The sequence below is a fragment of the Pinus tabuliformis genome, chromosome 3_2, assembly GCF_031772625.1.
Source record: "Pinus tabuliformis cultivar Carrire ecotype Pingquan chromosome 3_2, CPIR1, whole genome shotgun sequence".
NCBI lineage: Eukaryota > Viridiplantae > Streptophyta > Pinopsida > Pinales > Pinaceae > Pinus > Pinus tabuliformis.
In genome coordinates this window covers 1,142,921,125-1,142,936,566 of record NC_142302.1, presented here as the reverse complement: position 1 = coordinate 1,142,936,566, position 15,442 = coordinate 1,142,921,125, and the positions used below count along the sequence as shown (strand labels likewise).

General features: G+C 34.3%; 1 protein-coding gene across 1 annotated transcript in view; it reads right to left on the bottom strand.

The window, feature by feature from the left end:
- LOC149184760 ((1S)-1,7-diacetoxy-luvungin A aldo-keto reductase-like) overlaps positions 1-10,752 on the bottom strand; it is an 86,855-nt gene extending 76,103 nt beyond the window's left edge. Inside the window, exons 1-5 of the mRNA XM_089417690.1 lie at positions 10,604-10,752; positions 10,344-10,480; positions 9,589-9,764; positions 8,936-9,179; positions 8,621-8,830 (exon numbers count right to left, since the gene is read on the bottom strand). Coding sequence (XP_089273816.1) covers positions 8,621-8,830; positions 8,936-9,179; positions 9,589-9,764; positions 10,344-10,480; positions 10,604-10,637 — 801 coding nt within the window. The 5' untranslated portion in view covers positions 10,638-10,752. The remainder of the gene's footprint in view (positions 1-8,620; positions 8,831-8,935; positions 9,180-9,588; positions 9,765-10,343; positions 10,481-10,603) is intronic.
- Between the last annotated feature and the right edge of the window lie 4,690 nt (positions 10,753-15,442).

Here is a 15,442-nt window from a genome sequence, read left to right as displayed (position 1 = left end):
AAAAAAAACAAAACTTAGCCACCACCCGTTTAATATGGATTTGGCATGAAAACCCCTCTTGCAACTACATACTTTTCCACAAGTCAACTCAACCTAGTTCCAACTTCCTCTACCTGAAGAGTTTCCTCCCTAAAAGTGCATACATTCCTTTGCAAGTGCATCCAACCCAATTCCAAACTCCTTTTCCCTACGAGTTTCCTCCCACAACAACCTTTGAGTCCACCATATACGAACATAAAATTTTAAATTTTGTAGTGTCAAATTTAATGCCACATTTTATGATGGAAATTTGTCAATATTGATTTTTTTTATGAATTTCAAAGTCCTCATACTAGAATTCAAACCAAGTGACTAGATTATTGTTAAGATCAACCTAGTCAACTTTGATATGTAGGATTGATAACCCTCTTGAGGGCACATACTACTTATGTGACCTCATAACCTCTCTTTAGAGTTTAAAGTTTTTGTTAAGATCGACCTAGTCCCTCTTGGGGACACATCCTACTTATGTGACCTCATAACCTCTCTTTAGGGTTTAGAGTTTCTTGTTAAGATCGACCTAGTCCCTCTTGGGGACACATCCTACTTATGTGACCTCATAACCTCTCTTTAGAGTTTCTTGTTAAGATCGACCTCGTCCCTCTTGGGAGCACATCCTACTTATGTGACCTCATAACCTCTCTTTAGAGTTTAGAGTTTCTTGTTAAGAGCGTCCTAGTCCCTCTTGGGGGCACATCCTACTTATCTAACATAACCTCTCTTTACATGCATAACCCAGTTGAGTTTTGTATTTGTAATATCATCTTGAACCAGACTTGAAGCAACCCTCCAACTTGAGTTTTGTATTTGTAATATCATCTGTGTGATCATGTGATCATGTGATCTTGTAATCATTCTTTAACTTGTACACATCAATTGTAATATCATTCTGTTTTGATGATATCATCTTCTAATCAATCTTTAATCTATAGGCATTATTGTTTTATAATACAAAGTGATTTAAACCTATAGACATTTATCTTTCAAATCTCAGTTGTAATATCATGTTGTTTAATCATATGATGATATTGTAATCATGTCTTAACCTATACACAACATTTTTTATACGAAGTGATATAGGCTTTTTTAACCTATAGGCATCATTCTTTTATGCAAAGTGATTTAAGCCTATAGACATTATATCTTTGGCATTCTGTTTCTCTCTATTGCACTTGCTTTGCGGGTTGATTGTGTAGTTCCATTCAATCCCCTACTTGGCTTGTGATCTCAAGAGCTCAACAATGTTCATGTTAGGGTTCAAGAGAAATAAATATAAAAATCAAGAAATACACATTCAAACCATGTACACCATGATTATCTGGAAAACCCCAATTGGGGAAAAACCAACCAACAATAGATCTATTATTGTCCTTGGCTAAAACACAGCAAGCCGGCCAACAACCTGAGCTTTCACCACTCAACCATGGCTACCTACAATGGAGAATACACAAGACTTTTAAGCGCTTCAACTACATGTAATACCATGGGCTCAATACCATGAGTCACCAATACTAGGTGCCCAAAACCTCAACTGTTAACCATAACTGTTGACATAACCTCAACTCCACCATAGGGTCAAATTTATCTAACAATCCCCCATTTAAACTTGACTTTGGGTTTTCCTTGGCCAAATCTAGCCAAATATGCCAAGTGAGCTAGCCACCACTCACCTCTAGGCCCTTCCCAGTCAATGTTAGGGTATTTGATAATCTCACAAACTATCCTAGTTCAGCATGTTTCATCATACCACCACATGCATCCCCATATCACCCAAGTGGACATTCAGACTTTACCAGTGATTTACTGGGGTACGCATGCCTTACCAGGTCTTATAGTCGTATACCCATTTACATGAAAATTTCCATTTTATTTTTATTTTGTTGCTATCTTGACCCACACACAACTTGAACTGCTGCAAGTTTAACCATGCATTTCACCCTGTAAGACTCCTATCCCACTATTTAACCCTTCTCTTGTAACTGAATTTTTATTTAAAAATTCTGTTACTATTTCAGAATAGAAATTTTTCTTTAACCATAAAAGCCCTTCAACAAGTTTCTTTAAAAAAAAAAGAATTACCCGACTTTCTTGATTTTTTTAATTTCCAAAAAATATTCCCAGGGCTTGCATTTTCTTCTTGCTCCTCATCGAACGAGGCCTTGGCAAAGCCTTCAGACTTCATTTTATTCTTGCTCCTCATCGAACCATCACTCAATGGACATTGCTGGTTTGTGCAACGAGCTATTGCTTCAACCAGTGCCACCACTTCGTCGATGGGAACATTTCGAACAGCTATCCAAGGCCCTTGCCAACCAGAGCTCTGATACCACTTGTTAGGGTTCAAGAGAAATAAATATAACAATCAAGAAATACACATTCAAACCATGTACACCATGATTATCTGGAAAACCCCAATTGGGGAAAAACCAACCAACAATAGATCTATTATTGTCCTTGGCTAAAACACAGCCAAGCCGGCCAACAACCTGAGCTTTCACCGCTCAACCATGGCTACCTACAATGGAGAATACACAAGCCTTTTAAGGGCTTCAACTACATGTAATACCATGGGCTCAATACCATGAGTCACCAATACTAGGTGCCCAAAACCACAACTGTTAATCATAACTGTTGACATAACCTCAACTCTACCATAGGGTCAAGTTTATCTAACAGTTCAGTGGTTCACCCCTCCACAGCTATTTAACCGACACAAGATAACTCTAATAGGACAACTCTAATGCTTCTGTTTAATCTTTTTTTAATCTTACAGTGGAAGCACTTTCGGAAAAAGAAGGATACACTATGGGCTACTATTCACTGTAAGGAATGGAATAATTAGATACAAACCTATCCTTCCACTGTCAAGGACTCAAACAAAATATATGATGTATGCCATGCCACTTCGAAAGCCATCTGGCTTAAAATGTTGCTTAGAAATAAGCGTGAAAATCAGTGAGGCCTAATTCAATTGCATTGTGACAATTAAATTTGCAAAGCTATATTCGGCATCCTTGATTTCATGGAAGGATAAAACAAACTGAAACCAGTAGTATTATTTCAACACAGAGAAGATAGCTAAGGATCAAAATGAACTGAAATTCTGTGATATAATATCAGAACTAAGGCACTGTCTAATGATAATTTTTCCATCATAGAGATCAATTAAATACAAGGTAACAGAAATAATAATTAAATGCTAAAGCACTTTCTAGTTCGCTCAATAGGAAAGTTTGAAGTTACAGCTGCACATCTTCCTAGTTTAAATTTAAAAGTATCTTTGCATACCATAAATAGCAAGATTAAGAGTATAACCATGCCCAAAATGGTTAGTGACAACAGTATTTATAGTAAAGCCATTGTGGATGAAATTCTGGATAGATAATACATCATTGTGGATGAAATTCTGGATAGATAATACATCTAGATATGGATAGCGTCTGATGCAAAGGAGAAGAAAAAGTGAGGATCTATAGTTAAGAATAAATTCTTCGAGATTTTCTCTAACAAACAAGAACAAGCACAATATAGATAGGGTAACACTTATCAGTAATGTGTAAAAGCATTAATTTTCATACACCATGCCAGCTCTGATTCTCAATGTATGAGATACATAGTTTTCCTATAAGGATTTGAAATATGTGTACACAGCAACTATAAGCATTTGAAATATGTGGTGTACACAGTTTGTCTGTGGCTTATATAATGTAATGGCAAATATAATGCAACACAGAGAAAATAACAATATAGGTTCTGAACTAGTAAAAAAAACAGAGATATCTCAGGAACTTATGATATACCTATAAAGTCTGTCACCGACAAGCATAAAATCATGTAATAGTACAAAGATAAACTGCTTGCAAGATTAGATCCCAAAGGATATATCGCAGCTTTAATATAATCCATCAGCAGAGAAGGGGAATAGCTAATTACCTAAGCAAATATTCTTCATCTTCTTCATCATTCCCATTCAATCAGGCATGCAGTGCACTAGATATTTTAGTAATAGAATGGGAAAAGAATGGAAAACACGACCTGCTTTAGTGGCTATTGAGTGCATAAGTTATAAATAGTACACAAATAAACAGCCATACACTGAGATCTCCAGATTTTCAATGCTAGTTATCCTTCATATGGTTTTGGAACACACAGAATAATATCCTCTATATGCGCATTAACTTATTTAACATCTTTTAGTTTGAGGTTTAAAATATCTTCCTCCCTAGTATAGATGAATCAAATAACACTCAGTATACTAATTATCTTGTTAGATCTCTCCATCCCACAATTCTTCAACAGATTTGTAAGGGCTGGTGGTAGAGTTAATCATTTCCTGTGCCCTATTGGCCTTCGTCTGTTCCAGTCTGCTGATTTTTGAATGATCTTCTGCAGTTAAAGACCAGTCAAATACCTGAAAATTCTGAGTTATTCTCCCTTTGTTGTAGCTTTTTGGCAACACACTTACTCCCTGTTCCAAACCCCACCTCAATATAACCTGCAAAGCAGTATCCCATTCAAATTCTAATAGACACACTGTCCCAAGAGTAATTTTATTACGCAATAACAAAATTGCTACTCATAAAAATCAACCATGGAAACCAACTCCTCATAATAATAATAATCTAATTTTAAAATTAAAGTGAAGTCAAACACCAACTTGGTGTGTGAAACTCCTTGTTTATGAGACAAAGAGTCTGCCTCTGCCGCAATTTAATTGCCAAAATCTAGGTGTATATACTCTACCCTCTGAATTTGAACCTTTGACCTCTTACCTTTGACACATACCCATAACCACTGTATCACTAAATTAAGGCTAAGGCCACTCAACAAATTTCAAACATTAAATACTCATAACCACTACATTAGGGCTAGGGCCACTCAAGCTGTATGAAACATTAAATACAAATTTCAAACATTAAATACAAATTAATACCAAACATTAAATCTTCCCAATTTCAAACAAATTATTCTTGCTACCGCTTGACACAGGTGGAAATTATTAACTTCCATTATGCTTTTTCAGTCAAAATAAACTACAAGTCATCCTAGTAATTTTCTTAAAGAAGTTTGTGAGCATCTTCACAGTCCAGCAAAATTGAATTAAATTTAGGTAAAACATATTTTGACATAATAGTAACTTTTTCATGACAGTGGTGGTCAATGATTGACTACAGGCATACCGATGGACATTGTGTCGTTTGCCACAAAGCAGAAATGGATGAGCATGTTATGTGAAACTACAGTATTGCTAGAGCTTTTTGGAGCTGGACTGCTGTTGGGTATAGTATTATTCGTTCGTTCCTCCCCTTTATTGGAAAGCGAATCCTTTTGACGGATAAATATATATGGTTCGATCTGGAAGGAGGTTGTAGACCTGATCAAATTGTCACGCATTTCCTTCTTATGGAAAATATGATGTCGAGCAATGTTTAACGAGGCAACTGACCAGGTCCATGTGGGAGAAAACTAACAACTTTCAGACCACAGTTGGTTATATGGCTCTTAGTCAAGATGAATATGTATATGAATGATGTAGAATCTCTCGAGGTTGAAGCCAAAAGGAGGATTGACTATAGGCATGCTTTCCCTACATGCCTATGTGATGAGAGAGTTATTTCTGTAAAGAACCCATGAATCTATCCAACCAAAGTCACACAGGACGCCATTTAACCAGGCATATCAGTCCACCAACATCAGGCAGGACTTGCGCCTAGTCTCAAGTGCAATAAATAGTCCTTTTAACCAGGCATATCAGTCCACAAAAGGTAAACATGTCTCTAGTGGAATTTGGAATTTGAACGTGGTGGAAAATTGGTAACATTTCACTTTCCCAACCAACCAAAACCCCATTCATTATTCTTACCTTTTTTTTCCCCAAAAAATGAAAAAGTCTACAATACTCAAAGTTACAATATTCAAATTTACCCGCTTAGCCTCCGTTGATATAATTTCAAGTCCCCAACGTGCAACTACATCATTGTGTGCAAACAAAACCTGGCCACTTAAACCTGAAAATTGTGTGCAAACAAAACCTGACCACTTGAACTTGAAAATTGTGTGCAAACAAAACCTGACCACTTGAACCTGAAAATTGTGTGCAAACAAAACCTGACAGCCCAAACCTGAAATAACCCATTGGGACACAGACTTTCACTCTTGCCAAATCCCTTTGGGTTTTGAAATTCAAAGTTACCAGCTTAGCCTCTGTTGATACAATTTGAAGTCCCCATCGTGCAACTACATTATTGTGTGCAAACAAAACCCGACCACTTAAACCTGAAAATTGTGTGCAAACAAAACCTGACCACTTAAACCTGAAAATTGTGTGCAAACAAAACCTGACCACCTGAACCTGAAATAACCCATTGGGATGCAGACTTTCACTCTTGCCAAATCCCTTTGGGTTTTAAAATGTTACCTATTTCTTTCTCTCTGTCTGAGAATGACAAGCTGTTAACCAATCAGAAACAGTTTTAAGCAGTTCTTTAGATCATACTTCAATCCTAGCATACAGTTTCAACGGTCAACCTAGTGGTCAACCTAGTATCCGCAAAAAAGCAAATAACCCTTAAAACTATCATACAGACTATGACAGTGAGATCATGTACTTTCAAGTCGGATGAAACAAGATACTAACACTAAGGAGGCATCTTGATGTATCATGCTTCAGGCTTCTATATTATTTAGTAAAGAAATATTACATGCATTTTCCCAAACAACACTAAAAGACATATTTCGACATAGAAGAACTCCTTAACGGGTTCCAGAATTAAAATACAGATTTATAATTTTCCAGAAAATTGAACTAGCCCATTAACCTATATGTTCGAAGTGGCCCTGCAAGCAATTGTCTGAAAAACCAATTTTCAAAGTCAATTATTTAAGGCAATCAAACTATGCTTTTTTTATGAAAAAAAAACTTAATAAGCTGAATAAGCATGCAATCGGATGCAGTTTAAGCAGTTTCAACATAAATGGTATCTGCTAAAAAGCAAATAACCCTTACTACTATAGCAGAGACTATAACAGTGGGAGGCATCTTGATGGATCATGCTTCATGCTTCCTTCTATATTGTTCAGTAATGAAATATTACATAAATTTTCCCAAACAACACAAAAAGACATATTTTGACATAAAAAATTCCTTAACGGATTTCAGAATTAAAATACAGATTTATGTATTTCCAAGAAATTGAATAAAAATACAGGTTTATGTATTTCCACGAAATTGAATTAACCTGATTAACCTACATGTTCTTAGGGGCCTGTGATGCCGGATTTAAATCTAAGAAGTTTTAGAGAATTCTAGATTTTGTAGATTTTAAAAAAATACTAAACTATGTAAGAAGTCTAGAAACGATATGGAAAAAAAAAATGAAAAAGAAAAAAAACTGTTTTATTTAGGAAGAAGTTATGATAGATTCTTAAAAAATGAATTTTTCTCAACTTCTTCCACAAGTCTAGGAGAGGAATTATCTCTTGAGAATTCTAGATCTCTCCTTCTCTAAGTCGCTAAGTCTCCAAGTATAAATAGGAGTGCAATGCATTTGTTGGGCCAAGAAAGAAGGGGCAAAGATCCCAAGCTCTTTAATGAGTAAAATTGTGAGTTCTAAATATTATATTATGTGTTTCAGTTGTTTTGTTTGTAGCTGTATCATTTGGTTTGTGTGTAGCTTCCATTGTGGCACTCTGCCATCACCCTGCAACCAATTGTCTGGAAAACCAAGTTTCAAATTCAATTATTTAAGCCAATCAAGCTATGCTTTTTGTATGAAACAAAAGCTTAATAAACATGCAATCTGAAGCAGTTTAAGCAGTTTTAGATCATACTTCAGACTAACACAGTTTCAACCTAAATAGTATCTGATAAAAAGCAATTGCAGAGACTATAAGAGTGGGGTCATGTACTTTCAAGTAAAAGGTACTTAACCCTTACTACTATCGCAGAGATGACTATAAGAGTGAGGTCATGTACTTTCAAGTAGCATGAGACAAGTCTCTCATGCTACTAACATGTGTTAGGTTCTACCTCTTGTCTAGAGGCATCTTAATGTAGTAGGTTCTACCTCTTCTCTAGAGGCATCTTGATGTATCATGTTTCTATATTGTTTAGTAAAGAAATATCAGATCCATTTTCCCAAATAGCACAAAAAGACATATTTTGACATAAAAGAACTCCTTAATGGATTCCAGAATTAAAATACAGGTCTATGTATTTCCAGGAAATTTAATTAGCCTGATTAACCTAAATGTTTGAAGTGGCCCTCTGCAAGCAATTGTCTGGAAATGCAATTTTCAAATTCAATTATTTGACATAAAAGAACTCCTTAATGGATTCCAGAAATAAAATACAGATTTATGGATTTCCAGGAAATAGAATCAGCCTGATTAACCTACACGTTTGAAGTAGCCCTCTGCAAGCAAATGTCTGAAAAACCAATTTTTTCAAATTCAATTATTTAAAGCAATCAAACTATGTTTTTCTGATGAAATAAAAGCTTAATAAGCATGGAGTTATGGAGTTATGTTGGAGCCCTAAGCTTCTCCAGTTTAAAAAAACAAAAGCATGCTATATACGTACCTGAGCAGTAGTTTTTCCATATTTTTCAGCGATCTCTTTAATAACAGGGTTATCAATAACACCATTTGAACCCTGTGCTTTAGGGGGACCTCCAAGAGGAAGCCATGCACTAGGGGGGCCTCCAAGAGGAGACCATGCACTCACGTGAATGTTCACCTTCCTGCAATAATCTCTCAACTTTTGTTGTTGCCATAGTGGATGCATCTCCACCTGTTAAAGTCGTCTACCCGTGAAAAACCCAATTTTGAGAGCAAACAAAATCAAATATCACATGCCAACATTGCCAGCCGTGGGCTCAAAACACTAGAAATTTACCTGATTGACAGCAGGTGGAATCTTGGCATGGCTCAACAGATCCCCAATCTTCTTAGAAGAGAAGTTGCTCACGCCAATGGCTTTTGTGAGCCCCAGATGAACACATTGTTCCATTCCTTGCCATACAGACTCAAGATCTAAGGGCAAAAAGTCTTCCTCCTTGGGGATTGGAAAGGAGGCTTCCTTTCTCAACCTTACGGGCCAGTGGATAAGGTACAAATCCACATAATCCAGCTGCAAATTCCTGCATGCAGGTCACTTGATCAACAAAAGAAATAAAACAGAAGATATAAAAACAATAAATTTAAGAATGGGAGCAAGGTGAGTTATGATCTCGTGGCAAATCTAGTGGTAATTTTTCCTAGAGATCATGTTCAATCCCCAAAAACATGCTGTCGTGTTAATGTGATCAATCGTGTGCTATCTGCTATCTTGCGATAAGCAAGATATCAAGACAAATGCCATTTTGGGTAATTTTGACAGAATAGATACCCTTAATCCAACTTCTTTAACGAAAGAACAATCTATAAAAGACAAATGCCATTTTGGGTAATTTTGACAGAATAGATACCCTTAAGCCAACTTCTTTAACGAAAGGACAATCTATAAATAAATAAATACATAAATTCAAGAAAGGAACAAGATGCACAGACTTTAAGCTCGTCCTCAATGCAGATACAGGATCATCTAAATCTCCACACCACAGTTTTGTAGTCACAAAAACCTCCTCCCGTGCCACTAAGCCCTTTAAAAAGGCATCCTTTAGAGCATCTCCCAAGGGACATTCTGACATGTATCGGCTAGCTGTGTCAAAGTGCCTGTAACCCACCTGCCAGTACAAATAATTTAAGTCTCCTTGCTAAATTGCATATCTATAGCTGTAGTTTGATTATAATGTCCAATTAGCATTGATCCATCCATCCAAACCAGGGCCTGATCTGATATTCACAGTAAGTTTCGTTAAAAATTTAACTGCCATGAATCCTTCCAAACTGGGACATTAGGAAGCTCGAGTTTTACATATATAGATTAAGTTTGGTTATAATATTTTGTTACCATATATACATTTTGACTAATATGCACGGTTGGAAAGCTGGATTTTTGCATAATATGCTGCAATTGGATCATAGTATCAAATTAACACAAACCCATCTTAAACTTGACTTTGATATGCAGACCAAGATTGCAAATTCAGTTTGATATGCAGAGCAAGATTGCAAATACTTTAATGGGTTAACTCCATGGGTTAGATTAAAAGGTTACAAGGTGTATTTAGATGAATCTGGGAAAAATATCAAAATGGATGACCATCACCTCCACCTCATCTTTATATTTACCTGGACTGGTTGTAAAATGCACCTTACTTCTCGGTACAGTAATAACTGAGAATAATAAAAACAGAATTTACCTCTATTGCCGTAGCCACTGCTGTCTTAATGTCCTCGGGGTTTTGATTCATGGCAGCTGTTCCAAGACCGACCAATGGTATTTTGGTGCCTGTGTTGAGCTCTAGAACTCTGCCTACACTCCCCATTTTAGCAGACTCTAGCAAAAGGTTTTCCGCAAACTGATCAGAATCAGCAATTTGGACATATGAATATGCAGTGTAAGAAGCAAGAATTGTGTTTGAAACATTGTGAAGGTGGAATTCAAATCATACAGCCTTACCTTGGAAAATTTTGAAGGAGTGACCAGTGACCATCAGAGCATCCAACAAGCAAAATGGTTTGGATGAGACTAATATGTCGCCAGAATCACAGTCGGAAGGATTGTGACGAGATTGTGATGAGATATCCAGAACAGGTGTTCCAATAAATTCCTTGCCCGACAATTGGCAAGGTGACAGGGACAAGTTTACATGATTTCATATTTGAATGAATGAATTTATAACATCTAGTGTTCTAAGGGATTTAGATTCCAAACCAAATAAGATATTACAAATTTAAAGTTTTTCTGAATAGCCTTTTTGTCTTAAATCTTGATTATGAAATTTGTAGTTCTATGAATCATTGTTTTGTCAAACAATGAATTTATAACATCTAGTGTTTTAAGTGATTTACATTCCAAACCAAATAAGATATTACAATTTAAAGTGTTTTTTTTAAATAATTTTTTTTTCTTAAATCTTGATTAAGAAATTTATAGTTTTATCCATCTTATTGAAATCTAAAATGTTCTTCTAAAAAATATAAAACAAAAATTAATTATTATAAAATTAATAGAATTCAAGATATTTTTGAGGTTTAAAATGGCTTCTTAAAAAATGTAAAACAAAAATAAATTTTATAAAAATTAATAAGATTCAAGATGATGATATCAACCAGGGAATGATTCACATTTTTAGGGTAAAAAACTAAAAAGATTAAAAAATAATAAAATAATAAAACATTTTTTTTAATTGTATTTTCAACTTATCTTTCTAAGGTTTTACTCAAATTTTGAGTGAGAGTACTCGTTGGATACAAAATTTAATTCATCATCCAAGGAGTACCCATGTTGCATACTTTCAATGGACCCTATTACATGAAAAATGAGAAATATATGAAAAACGTAATTGCGAACCTTGCTACATGAAAAATGAGAAATTCTCATTTTTCATGTAGCAAGGTTCGCAATTACGTTTTTCATATATTTCTCATTTTTTATGTAGTAGGGTTCACAATCACGTTTTTCATATATTTCTCATTTTTCATGTAACATGGTCCATCGAAAGTATGCAACATGGGTACTTCTTAGATGAAGAATCAAATTTTACATCCAACGAGTGTTTCCACTTGAAATTTGAGTAAACCCATAGGGAGATAAATTGAAAATAAGAGTTGAAAAAATAGTTTTTTTTTTTTTTTTTCCTTTAAAATTTGATGATGTAGTGTTTTAAGAAATTTAGATTCCAAACCAAATAAGATATTACAATTTAAAGTATTTTTTTTTTTTCAAATAGCATTTTTGTCAAAAATCTTGATTAAGAAATTTGTAGTTTTATGAATCTTTGTTTTCTCAAACAATGAATTTATAACATCTAGTGTTCTAAGGGATTTAGATTCCAAACCAAATAAGATATTACAATTTAAAGTTTTTTTTTAAATAGCCTTTTTGTCATAAATCTTGATTAAGAATTTTGTAATTTTATGAATCTTTGTTTTCTCAAACCATTTGTTCTATTAGAAAATTTTTGAGATTTAAAATGAGCTTCTTAAAAAATTATAAAAACTAATAGGATTCAAGATGATGATGTCACTCATGGGATGATTTACCATTTTTGGTGTAAAAAAATAAAAAGATTAAAAAATAATAAAATAAGAAAACTACATTTTAAAATTGTATTTTCAACTTATATCTCTAAAGTTTTACTCAAATTTCGAGCGGGAGTACTCGTTGGATACAAAATTTATTTCATCATCCAAGGAGTACCCATGTTGCATACTTTCGATGGACCCTGTTACATGAAAAATGAGAAATATATGAAAAAATGTGATTGCGAACCCTGCTACATGAATTCTCATTTTTCATGTAGCAGGGTTCGCAATCACGTTTTTTCATATATTTCTGATTTTTCATGTAGTAAGGTTCACAATCATGTTTTTTCATATATTTCTCATTTTTCATGTAACAGGGTCCATCGAAAGTATGCAACATGGGTACTCCTTGGATGAAGAATCAAATTCTACATCCAACGAGTGTTTCCGCTTGAAATTTGAGTAAACCCATAGGGAGATAAGTTGAAAATAAGAGTTGAAAAAATAGTTTTTTTTTCCCTTTAAAATTTGATAATGTAATCTAATCTTATTTTATTATTTCCACTATTATTTTATAATTTCCTTAGGAGACCCATTTTAAACCTCAAAATTCCCCTAATGAAACTCTCTACCTCTAGATTACTTTAAAATTGATTACCAATGTCCTCATAAGCCGCGCATTCCATGATGAAGTGTCATTTGGTTTCTATTGCTCCTGCTCTAAGAGGATAGAAGTGCTTTCTTCCCACTTTTCCTCAGGAGTTGTCCATCTACATGTTTCTCACTTAAGATGGTGAGATTGGGTCCTCAGTTATACTATTAAATTTTAGCCAATAAAGACACTCAAATAATTATTCTCATCATGCTAATAAAATAGGTTTAAATTTTTGACATAGTGAGATGGGTTGAAATTGTGTGATACTAATGTTATCTCAATTTGGAAAAAGTTTGAATGGTGAAATATATATATATAAGATTATCATATTAATTGGATCATATTAAGTATTTTTTAATTCATTGGTCTTGTTGTTTTTAAGTTTATATTAAGTATTGATGATTTGCTCTCCCTATTTAATTTGTAGCCATGATCTGATTCTTCAACTTGTCCTGACGATGATCCACACTAGTTGGTTTGAAATGCGTTGACAAATGAAATATCATGTGATTTACGCCGAAAAACCTTTTTTCATAAACTTGATATGGATCACAGAAGCCTCAATTCAACAAGTAAAGGAATATATATATATAACTTAAAGTATTTTGGTTTGAAGAAATATTTATTATGTTGTAATTAAACAAGTTTGTGGGGTTTTTTAAATTTATAAAAGGTGGAAAGAAAAAAAAAAATCGTAGTTTATTTGTTAGATGTTTTGGAAGTTTTTTTTGTTGTCTAATTTGCTTAGAATATAGTAATATTTGTTTGAATTATAATTTTGAGTTGTGAACTCTTTACAATCTAAGTGCTCTAGTGGTTTTTCAGCTTGTTAAATCTATATTGCAATCAAAAACTCAGTTTAAACAACACTAACCAAGATTTGACCAAAAAAAATTGTTAGATTCTACCCAAAAACTCCAAAAAAATTTAATAGCTAAGCAACGCCAAAATAATAATTATATTTTGTCATTGAGAAATATAATTATTAGGTGATGCTGATTGCATGTATATTTCTAAATAGTAATTTCTTAAAATATAGATTAATGTGATAAATACATTGACAAAAAAATATTTATTATATTAAAATGATTATATATATATACGGTAGTGATATTGTAAAAGTTGTAATGTATTAAGTAATGTAATGTTAAGTTGATTCGAACAAATTATTCAAAATAGAATTAAAATTAAAAATAATAATTATATATAAGTTTGAGTTATTTATTTGATAGGTTTAGAAGCCCATGGTATTATATAACTCATGGTATTTGTTATGATAAAGTCTATTTAAAGATTTAATAAAATTCATTACGGAATCTAAGAACACCAATTTCAATTCATCTTAATTTTAGACGTCATTCCTCTTATCAATTGGTAGATCCAAATTTAAAATAAATATAAATTAGTTATCACTTTTTCTACTAATTATATAATCTCGTAGATACATTAATAAATAAAAATTTATTTATTATTAAATATTTATAATTGATGATGATGATAGTGGTTAACGTCCACTAAGACCAAATTGGTCTATCGGACCTATAATTTTCTTAGTTTTTAATTGTCTGGCTCCTCGTCTTTCTTGGTGAGATTGATGTTGTAGCTTTCTTTTTTTTCTCTACGGTCTTCCAACTTCCTGTATCTTGCATCTCCTTCATCTCTTCTGGTTCTTGGGACATTGGTGTCTTAGCTTCGCGATCTATTGTGTTCGTCCTCTTGAAGATAGACGGAGAAGAAGTTTGGTCTAGGAGATCTGCTTTGCTGTTAAATGAAGATTTATTTTGTGCGGTATCCAAATCCTCATAACTATTGATGCTTGAGGGGTTGTCGAGTTCACTTTTTTGTTGCTGGGTGGGGCTTTCTCCCTGCTTGTCTTGAGAGTTGTTTCTTTCTTGTGATTCAGAGTTTTCTCTACAATATTCTTCTTTGATGACAATGTAGTGTTCTTTTTGTGCTCCTTCCCACCATATAGATCTATGGTGGTTTTTTCTAGCAGAATTTTTCTAGGAGGCTTTTAGGCAATTTTTGGCTAGATGGCCCGTCTCAAAGCAAGATCGACATCTGAAGAGGACACTTTCATAATCGAGTTTCTGGTTCCACACATAGTCTTTACTTGTTAGGTTTATTTCAGCTGGGAATCCGGCGCTGAAGTCCATTTCCACACAGATGCGTGCATAGGTGGTTCTGGCATATTCCTCTGTTTTTGGGCACCTGCAGTAAAATTTCCCAATTGCATTTCCAATGGCTTTTAGCGAGGAGAGATTCCAGAGATGCAAGGGTAGGCTTGGCAATCTCACCCAAACTGGTGCTGAGGTTATGATTGCTGTTGAGGGATCGAATGATGGGTCCCATGGCTTCATGAATAGCCCTGAGTTTTCCCAAAACCAAGGGCCGGAATCTAGAATACATTGTCTGCTTTCATGATTTTCAAAATCTACTATAAAGAAACCCCTAGCACAGGGGTAGATATTAATTTCATCAGAAATGACAGGCTTCCATACATCCGAGATCCAATTGTGGAGAGCTGTCAACCGCGACCAAAAACCATTGAACCGACAGATTAGGGCACTTTTGGAAAACTTAAAAGCCTCATCGAGTGAGCCCTGAACCACCTGG